At 50.3% G+C, this 10,000-nt stretch overlaps 3 protein-coding genes across 3 annotated transcripts in view; 2 read left to right on the plus strand and 1 right to left on the minus strand.

Moving 5' to 3' along the window:
- Positions 1-4,942, minus strand: part of EAH_00030910 (hypothetical protein, conserved) — a gene marked incomplete at both ends in the record, with an annotated part of 10,976 nt that extends 6,034 nt beyond the window's left edge. Inside the window, 6 exons of the mRNA XM_013396126.1 lie at positions 866-1,523; positions 1,767-2,381; positions 2,616-3,230; positions 3,637-4,124; positions 4,243-4,530; positions 4,837-4,942. Coding sequence (XP_013251580.1) covers positions 866-1,523; positions 1,767-2,381; positions 2,616-3,230; positions 3,637-4,124; positions 4,243-4,530; positions 4,837-4,942 — 2,770 coding nt within the window. The remainder of the gene's footprint in view (positions 1-865; positions 1,524-1,766; positions 2,382-2,615; positions 3,231-3,636; positions 4,125-4,242; positions 4,531-4,836) is intronic.
- A 390-nt stretch (positions 4,943-5,332) lies between these two features.
- Positions 5,333-7,395, plus strand: EAH_00030920 (hypothetical protein; the record flags this gene model as incomplete). Its single annotated transcript, XM_013396127.1, has 3 exons — positions 5,333-6,124; positions 6,526-6,809; positions 7,392-7,395. 3 exons carry the CDS (start codon positions 5,333-5,335, stop codon positions 7,393-7,395), a joined length of 1,080 nt encoding a protein of 359 aa, XP_013251581.1.
- Positions 7,396-9,598: 2,203 nt separating this feature from the next.
- EAH_00030930 (cytochrome c oxidase assembly protein, putative) overlaps positions 9,599-10,000 on the plus strand; it is a gene marked incomplete at both ends in the record, with an annotated part of 510 nt that continues 108 nt past the window's right edge. The window contains one exon of the mRNA XM_013396128.1: positions 9,599-10,000. This exon is cut by the window's right edge and continues 108 nt beyond it. Coding sequence (XP_013251582.1) covers positions 9,599-10,000 — 402 coding nt within the window.

The following is a 10,000-nucleotide window of genomic DNA, read 5'->3' on the forward strand; positions in this document are numbered from 1 at the left end:
CCCCACCGTAAACAAAGCCCCAAATAATGCATGCATGCAAAATGCATGCAACACGCAGCAAATATGTATGCATACAATATGCAGCAAATAAGCATGCATGCAATATGCATGCATGCATGCATGCATGCACGCAGTAAACATGCTGCATGCATGCATGCGTTGGGGTGTACCTGCAAGTGGAGGTGTTTGTACCGAAGGAATAAAATATTTGCAGAGGACGAAGGAGGGGGCTGGGGGCCTCGTTAGAATGGAGACAGTTGGGGGGCCCCCTGGTTGATAGTCATTTGCTGTCTCCTCAGCAGCACCCACGCCTTCCTGTATGCTGCAGCAGCAGCAGCAACAGCAGCGAAAACAACAACACACTGCAGCAGCTACATCATCCAGCCGTTTGCTGCTCGCAACCAGAAGTAGAGACAGCAGCAGAAAGAGCAACAGCAGCAGCAGCAGCAGTAGAAAGGGATGCTGCTGGTGCTGCTGCAGGCGCATCGACCACAGCAGCAGCAGCAACAGAATCAGAAGCAGCAGCTGCAGCAGCAGCAGCAGCAGCAGCAGAGTACTTGTTTTGTATCCTTGCTGCTTGGTGTATGCTCAGAGAAGGCAGACGAGAGACCCCACAAAAAGATAGAGACAGCCCCACTTCAGCAGCAGCAGCAGAACAACACAGACGAACCTGACCCTGAAAGGAGACACATTTAAATAAAGGAGACAAAAGGAGACACCTCAGCGCTCCCAATACACCGCCCTTATGCAAATCATGGGCTGCACAAGGGGAGACAGCTGCAACAGCAACAGCAGCAACAGCAGCAGCAACAGCAGCAGCAGCAGCAACAGTAGCAGCAACAGCAGCAACAATTGGGTTAAACACCGACAGCAACAGATGTCTCCTGCTGCACGCTCTGCAGGTCTTCCCTCCCCTTCAGCTGGCAGCTAAATGTCTCCTTTATATGAACTTCTATCGTTGTCCCTCCACCACTACCTCGTTTGCTGCTGCTGCTGCTGCTGCTGCTGCTGCTGCTGTCTCCTCGTATGTGGGGAGGGGTCGGGCTGGGGGTCCCCCCTGAACTGTCTCCTTTCATTCCTGGGCTAGCAGCCCCATTTGGGGATCTCTTTGAGCTGCTGCTGCTGCTGCTGTTGCTGCTGCTGTTGCTGCTACGCGCAGCAGCACCAGTAGGTGTTGCTGCAGCCAGATCAGCGGGTGCTGCTGCAGCAACAGGTGCTGCGGCTGCAGCATGATCCTTGCTGCTCTCCCCCGTGGGTCCCCCTACAGGCAGCAAAGCAGCACCTGCTGCTGCGCCCTTGCCTGGTGAATCCAGACAAGAGACAGCTTCCTGCTGCTGCTGCTGCTGCTGCTTGAGCTGCTGCTGCTTTAGCTCCCGCCGCCACTGCAGCAGCTGGAGCCGCCGAAGGCATGTCTGTGCATCTGTTGCTGCTGCTGCTGTCTCCCCATAAGGTTTATATTGAAGGAGACGCTTCACCTGCTCAGGCCCTGCTGCAGCATCTCTTGCATCATCCGGCAGCCCTCGCTGCAGCAGCAGCACACCAATAGCAGCGCAGCAGCAGCAGCAGCAATCGCTTCTGCGCACCATCAGCAGCAGCAAATCCTTTGGAAGCACCGGCCGCTGTTACACATGCAGCAGCAGCACCAAGAGCAGCAGCAGCAGGCGCACCACCAGCAGCAAAAGCAGCAGCAGCACAAGTAACAGCAATGCAAGAGCAGCAGCAGCAGCAGCAACAAAGGAGACTCCAACGACGGTGGTGAGACTGACAGCTATTAGTGCTGCCTGCCGCAGCTTGAAGAGAGGCTGAGGGGGCCCCTCCATTACAGGCCTAGGAGGTAGCACAAACCGCTGCTGCTGTTGCTGCTGCTGCTGCTGCTGCTGTTGCTGCTGCTGCTGTTGCTGTTGCTGCTGCTGCTGCTGCTGCGGGTTTGCGCGAGCAGCAGCAGCAGCAGGAGTCTTATCTGCGGGTATGCTTAAGAGGCTGTCTGGGGGTGCTGCCTGCAGCTGCCGCAGCAGCAGCAGCAAACGCCTCAGCTCGCTAACCGCAGGTCTACCGAAAGGAGCAGCAAGCTGCAGCAGCAAACTAAACCCTCCAAGTGCTCTGCGACGCTGTGGGGCGCCTGCTGCAGTGGAGGGGCCCCCGAAGAGGTCCTTTGCTGCTGCTGCTGCTGCGCTCGCTGGGGAGGGGCCTCCGTGGCGGCTGCTGCTGTTCCTGTCACGCCAAGCACTGGCACCCCCGCCAGCAGCAGCAGCAGCAGCAGCTGCTGCTGCTGCTGCTGCTTCAGGAGGAGACACTTTTGCAGCTTGTAGGGCGGGGAGAGGCGGCAAAGTGGCGATGAACAACTCGAGGAGATCATCCAAAAAGCTGAATGCTGCTGTTGTCTGCAGCAGCAGCAGCAGCAGCAGCAGCAGAAGCAGAAGCAGCTAACAAAATAATTGGGTTGCTGCTGCTGCGGTACATGCAAGGGGACTTCAAAAAGCGAGCATGGAGACTCGCTGCAGCAGCAGCAGCACTCTCAGCAGCAACAGCTGCAGTAGCAACAACACCACTCTCAGCAGCATCAGCAGCAGCACTCTTAGCAGCAGCAGCAGCAGCAGCAGCAGCAGCAGCAGCACCTGAAGAGACCTAAAGCATTGATGGTTTTGGGGTAGTGTCTCCTCTGGCTGCAGGTCCTCCTCTAAGGCCAGTGCAGCAACAGCAAACAACTCCGTGCTGCAGCTGCTGCCGCAGCTGCAGCAGCTTCCTCCTCCTTCTCTACCGATCCTCTTTCTGACGAATGCCACCGGCCACAGGAAAGCAGCAGCAGCAGCTGCTGCTGCTGCTGCTGCCTCCACTGCAGCAGCACGACTGACGCTGCCCTGCGCCTCTCCCTCCCAGTGAAATGGGACACCAGCAGCAGCAGCAGCAGCAGCAGCAGCAGGACCGCCTGCTCCTGTTGCTGCTGCTGAAGAGCCCTGCCGCTGCTGCTGCTGCTGCTGCTGCTGCTGCTGCTGCTGGGAGGGGACAGCAAGCATCAGCAGGGGCCCACAAGGCCAAGTGGGTTCTTTGAACTGAATTTCTTGCTGCACATCATGAAAGAATAAGTGCTGCTGCTGCTGCTGCTGCTCCTGCTGCTGCGGTACTCCCCAGTCCACTGCTGCAGCAGCAGCTGCTGCTGCTGCTGCTGCGGACCCCGGACCAGCAGCAGCAGCAGCAGCACAAGTTACGTCGTCTTGCGGAGGCAGCAAAACCTGGCAGGTGAAACAGCCTAGCAGCTCTCCGTCAGTAGGCAGTGGGGTGTACAGGTGTCTCTGCAGCGCAGCAGCAGCAGCAGCAACAGCAGCAGCAGCAGCAGCAGCAGCAAAGGCAAGATAGAGGTCAACGGCAAAAGGATAGCAAGGCCGCCGCAGCAGCAGCAGCAACCGACAGGACTGATTTGCTGCTGCTGCTGCGATGAGAGACATCGTTTAGCAGCAGGGAGGGGACAGCAACAGCAGCAGCAGAAAAGAGACAGCAGCAGCAGCAGAAGCAGCATGGAGACAACAGAAGCAGCAACAAGGAAAACAGGCACGCAGAGGTGGGTGCAGCACCAGCAGCAGCACCGCCAGCAACAGCAGCAACAGCAGCAGCAGCAGCAGCAGCAGCAGCAGCACTGACAGCAAGGCGTCTCCATCTGTGCTCAGCTGATTGAAAAGCCCTGGAGAAGAGCAGCCGCGCAGTGCAGCCCTCAGCAGCAACAACAGGGTGGGGCCCCACAGCTGCTCCGCCAGCAGCAGCAGCAGCAGCAACAACATTAGACCAGGCCCCTGCTGCTCCTCCTGTAACCCCTGCTGCTGCTGCTGCTGCTCTCTTTTCGTCAACAGAAGGGAGACCCCCTTTCTGCTGCTGCGCAAGAAGACGCTCCTGCGGGGACGTCGCTGTTGCTGCTGCTGCTGCTGCTGGGTTATCGATGCTGCCTGCAGCAGCAGCAGCAGCAGCAGCAGGAGCGTTAGGCCCGTCTCCAGACGTGTTTTGTGTCTTTCCCTGCTGCTGCTGCTGCTGTTGCTGCTGCTGCTGCTGCACGCGAGTCCCCCTGTTCTTCCCAGCAGCAGCAGCAGCAGCAGCAGCAGGAAGCTTAGTGTTTCTGTTATGCCCTCTAAGTGTTGCTGCTCTAAGAGACGGCAGCGGCAGCGCTGCGCGGTGCTGCAGCGTCTCTACTGTACCCTTGGGGGCCCCCTCAGGTGGGGGCCCCTCGCAGCTGCTGCATCTGCTGCAGGCTATTACCCATAGACAGCGCAGAGTGGCCATCCCTGCTGCTGCTGCTGCTGCTGCTGTTGCTGCTGCTGCTGCTGCTGCTGCAGCTGACGATGATAATGATGCTCCTGTTGTTGTTGCTGCAGCAGCTGCTGCTGCTGTTGTTGCCGTTGTTGTTGTTGTTCCTGCTGCTGTTGCTGGTTTTGCTGCTGCTGCTGCTGTTATTGCGGTTGCTGCTGTTGCTGCTGTTGTTGTTGCTGCCGCTGCTAAGGGTGTACTCACAGATGCAGTTGATCTCTCTTGCTGCTGATGTCAATTCTGCAGCAGCAGGCAGAGACAGCCATGAATTTGTATAGATTAGGGTTTAGGGTTTAGGGTTTAGTGTTTAGGGTTTAGGGTTTAGGGTCTAGGGTCTAGGGTTTAGGGCTTGGAGGGACCACACAGGGGGGCCCCTGAGGAGACACCCGAAGGGCCCCTCACGGCTATCTCCTGAGAGTTGAGGCCCCTAGCAAGAAGAAACAGCAGATAGATAAATTAATTAAATTATATTTGTCTCTTTTAAGACTTAAAGAGAGGTTTTGCTGCTGCTTTTGCTGCTGCTGCTGCTGCTGCTGCTTCTGATACCGTGGCCTCGCGGTGGGTGGTCTTGCTGCTGCTGTCGCCGGTCCTCCAGCTGCTGCTGCTGGGGCTGTTGCTGCTGCTGCTGCTGCTGTTGTTGCTGCTGCTGCATGCTACGGTTCTTTGCTGAAGCAACAACTGAGGGTTGAGCTCTTTAATAGAGCATTATAAGAGCCTTCTTAATGTTTAGGAGACAGCTTCTGCTGCAGCAGCAACTGCCACCTTCCGCTTGCCTGCAGCAGCAGCAGCTGCTGCTGCTGCTGCAGCAACAGCTGCAGCAACATCTGCTGCTGTGGTGGCAGCAGCTTAAAAGAAGCTTAATTCATAGCTTTACCCTTATCCTTTTCTTTTGCATGCAATAGAAAGCGAGAAGCTGCAGGCGTCTTCATCATCAGCAGCAGCAGCAACAGCAACCGCTGCTGGTGCTGCTGCTGCTGCTGCTGCTGTTCTCGAGGGCTATAACCCTAGACTTTCTCTGTTTCTTCTCTAGTGTCTGCAGCACATGAGTCTGCTGCTGCTGTCGCAGCGAGCCCCCCGCTCCTTTGCTGCTCTAGGGCCCTGGGGTCCCTTTAGGGGCTCCCTGGGGGCCCCCCTAGGGGTAACCTTGGGGGCCCCCCTGGGGGCTCCTCTGGGGGCCTCTCTGGGGGCCCCTAAAGGGTCCCCACTGGGGGCCCCTTTGGGGGCCCCTCTGGGGGCCACGGGCCGCAGTCGGGGGGGGCCCCCTACAGGGGGGCCCCCAGGGGGGGGCCCCCCTGTGGAAGGTAGAAGAAGAAGAGGTTTAGAGACAGGAGACGATGCGCATGATTTGCTGCAGATGACAACAGATAGTTCGATGTTGCACAGCAGCAGCAGCAGCAAGAACAACAGCAACAGCAGTAGCAGCAGCAGCGGTAGCAGCAGCAGCAACGACAGCGGTTGCAGCGGGGGATCCTCCTGGGGCATGCTTTGTTTAGGGCCTCCTGCTGCTTCCTCTTTGCAGGCTACTATGCCAGCAGCAGCAGCAGCAGCAGCAACAGCAACAGCAACAGCAGCAGCAACAACAGCAGCAACAGCAGCAGCAGCAGGCATGCGCATCCCTCATCGTCTTTTCGCAGTCTTTGCTGGTGGCAGTCCTCTTGTAACAACTGAGCCCGGTGCAAACGCAGCAGCAGCAGCAGCAGCAGCGGCAGCAGCAGCAGCAGCAAATGCTGCTGCTGCGGCTGCTGCTGCAGGGGGTGCTGCTGCTGCGCCTGCCTTATCGCCTTCTCGCGGGAAGCCGCAGCAGCAGCTGCTGCAGCAAGCAGCAGCCTACTGGGTACTGACACGCTCTTGTCTTCGGAACAGCAGTTATAATATCTTTATTGTTTTATTTTATCTTTTAGCATTTATCTATACTTATTTTCTTACTATCTATCTATCTATCTATCTATCTATCTAGCTATGCATCTATCTATCTAGCTAGCTAGCTAGCTAGCCAGCTACCTATCTATCTATCTATCTATCTATCTATCTATCTATCTATCTATCTATCTATCTATCTACCTATCTATCTATCTATCTATCTATCTATCTATCTATCTATCTATCTATCTATCTACCTATCTATCTATCTATCTATCTATCTATCTATCTATCTATCTATCTATCTATCTGCTGCTACTGCTGCTGCTGCTGCTTATGCTGCTGCTGCTTCTGTTGCTGCTGCTGTGTGTGCAGAGCCTCAGCAAAGGGCGCTTGAGTTTGCTTGTGTCTCTCTCTTCATTAGGGGGTTATATTGCTGCGCAGCAGGCAGCAGCTCCCGCAGCAGCAGCAGCAGCAGCAGCAACAGGAGGGGGCGGGGGGCCTGCAGCAGCAGCAGCAGGTGCTGCTGCTGCTGCTGCTGGATTTGAGCCCCTTGCTGCTTTGTTCGTAGGGGTATTCTTGACTTCTGCTGCAGCAAACTCTGCAAATCAAATTATAGAGAGACACAGAGACGCCAAGATGATAAGAACTAAAAACAGGTAAACAGCAGCAGCAGCAAATGCAGCAGCAGCAGCAAATGCAGCAGCAGCAAATGCAGCAGCAGCAAATGCAGCAGCAGCAAAGGCAGCAGCAGCAAATGCAGCAGCAGCAAATGCAGCAGCAGCAAAGGCAGCAGCAGCAAAGGCAGCAGCAGCAAATGCAGCAGCAGCAAATGCAGCAGCAGCAAATGCAGCAGCAGCAAATGTAGATGCAGCAAATGTAGATGCAGCAAATGTAGATGCAGCAAATGTAGATGTAGCAGATGTAGATGCAGCAGATGTAGATGCAGCAGCAGCAGCAGCAGCAAGTGCAACGGCACTATTGGTAGGGAGCACAGCCGCAGCAGGAAGAACAACAGCAGCAGCAGCAGCAGCAGCGAGAGAGATATGATGTGGTGTGTGTTTGCTGCTGTCTCTTTCAGGCCTCTCCCTCGCGGCGTCTTAAGTGTCTCCTCTTGCATATCTTACTCTGTTTGTGTTGGTGCTTCTGGTTTGCTGCTGCTGCACTTCTGCTTCCCGGGTTCTGCTGCAGCAGCACTTGCTGCTGCTACTATTGCTTTATACGCTGGGGTGTATACGCAGCTAAAGACACGAACGCCCTACTGCACTCATGTAGGGGCCCTCGTAGGGGCCCTCCCGCTGCTCATTGGATGGTCTGCTGCAGGCGTATGTTGTCGCCTTTTGTCTCTTTGTTTGTCTCTTTATTTGTCTCTTTATTTGTCTTTATTTGTCTCTATTTGTCTCTATTTGTCTCTTTATTTGCCTCTTTATTTGTCCCTTTCTTTGTCTCCTTTTGTCTCTTTATTTGTCTCTTCATTTGTCTATATTTGTCTCCTTTTGTCTCTTTATTTGTCTCTTTATTTGTCTCTTTATTTGTCTCTTTATTTGTCTCTCTATTTGTCTCCTTTCGTCTCTTCATTTGTCTCTTCATTTGTCTATATTTGTCTCTTTATTTGTCTTTTTATTTGTCTCTTTATTTGTCTCCTTTCGTCCTTTTATTTGTCTTCTTGTGTCTCCTTTTGTCTCCTCTCCGTGTCTCTGTCTTTTTATTTCTCTCTTTATTTGTCTCTCTATTTGTCTCTTTATTTGCCTCTTTATTTGTCCCCTTATTTGTCTCTTCATCTGTCTCTTTATTTGTCTCTTCATTTGTCTCTTCATTTGTCTCTTTATTTGTCTCCTTTTGTCTCCTCTCCGTGTCTCTGTCTCTTTATTTGTGTCTTTATTTGTGTCTTTATTTGTGTCTTTATTTGTGTCTTTATCTGTCTCCTTTTGTCTCTTTTATCTGTCTCCTTTTGTCTCTTTATTTGTCTCTTTATTTGTCTCTTCATTTGTCTCTTTATCTGTCTCTTTATTTGTCTCTTCATTTGTCTCTTTATTTGTCTCTTTATTTGTCTCTTTATTTGTCTCTTTATCTGTCTCTTTCTTCTGTCTCCTTTTGTCTGCTTGATGAATTTTTTTCATTTTTTAACCAATTAATTAATTATTTAATATATTTAATTAATTAATTAATTAATATAATTAATTAATTAATTAATTAATATAATTAATTAATTAATTAATTAATTAATTAATTTAATATATTTATTTGTTTATTTGTTTGTTTGTTTGTAGGAGGGTCTTCTGAGCGGAGGCAGCGCTTTGTGTTTTTTTCTGCAATATGTTTGGCAGTTCCCTCATTTTTTCTGTCTTTGTTTTTTGCATGCAGCAGATTATAAAAGAGGAGGCTATAAAATGTTTGGTTTGCTGTCTTCTTCTGTAAATACCCCTCAGCTTCTCTCTTTATGCAACCGATATACTGCAGCGCTTCTTCTTCTTCCGTTTGTAAGATTCGTCTTTTAAGACATAGCACTCGTATCTTTAATACAACTAATTGTATATATATATAATATTATATATATATACATGTATATATATGTATATGTATATATGTACATATATATATATATATTATATCTATATATGCATATATATACGTATTTATTTGTATTGTACATAATATATATATAATATATATATTATATAATATATGCAATATATATACTATATAATATATATAATATATGTTATATATATAATAATGTATAGATATTACATTGTATATACACTGCATATTTATGTATTATATATTATAATAATACAGTAATAAACAAATATATATCTGTAAATTATAATATGCATTTGTATGAACACTGCATGCAAACAAACATATCAAAGTACAGCGAAGAGTGCAGAAGAACTTGTGAGATATTTATAAATATATCTTTTTAAGCCCTTCTTAATAAACATTTGTATTATTATAGCATCTGTTATTTATATAATGTACATCAATAAATAAATAAATATATATATAATAAATAAATAAATATATATAATAAATAAATAAATATTATATATATTTGTGTATATGTATATATTTCGTTTGTTTATTATATTTAACCGTATATATGTATAGATAAATTAGTATATATATATGCATAAAGCAGCAGCAGAAAGATGCTGCTGCTGCTGCAGCAGCAGCAGGTTTAGAAGCAGCAGCAACAGGCTTAGCAGCAGCAGCAGCAGGAGCAGCAGCAGGAGGGCATAGATTCTGTTTTGGGGTGTATGTGCAGGTTGCTGCGTGGGGAGAAGTAACAAGCTGGATGTATCCAGTTAGCTGTCTGCCTTTTAATTTATATTTGCTGCTGCTGCTGCGCTTATTTAATGCGTCTCCTTGTAAAGAGACAGCTCGGCCCTTCTTCATACATTCTCTGTGGCATATTCTGCTGCTTCTAGTTCTTGCTGCTTATCATATGAAGCCGCAGCAGCAGCAGCTGCAGCAGCAACTGCAGCAGCAGCTCCAGCAGCAACTGCAACAGCAGCAGCAGCAGCAGCAGCAAAAGAACACAGGCTCGGCCTGCTGTCCCCTAGGGCTACTCAAGGGAGTGTCTCCTTTTGCTGCGTCTCTCACTGCAGGAGACCTGTCCTCCTTTGACAATCAGCAGCAGGAGCAGCAGCAACAGCAGCAACAGCAGCAGGAGCAGCAGCAAATGCTTTGGAGGTCCAGCAGCCCCTTAGGTGTTCATGCAGCAGGTGCTGCTGCTCTGCTGCAGCAGCAAGATGCATTTAAAGCAGCAAGAGATATCCTCTCAATCTTCTGTCCCCACAAAGCGCTTCTATTTCATGGGCGGCTCTGTCCCTTAGCTTCTAGAGCC

This window comes from Eimeria acervulina, genomic scaffold (assembly GCF_000499425.1).
Source record: "Eimeria acervulina Houghton genomic scaffold, Eah_scaff288, whole genome shotgun sequence".
Taxonomy (NCBI): domain Eukaryota; phylum Apicomplexa; class Conoidasida; order Eucoccidiorida; family Eimeriidae; genus Eimeria; species Eimeria acervulina.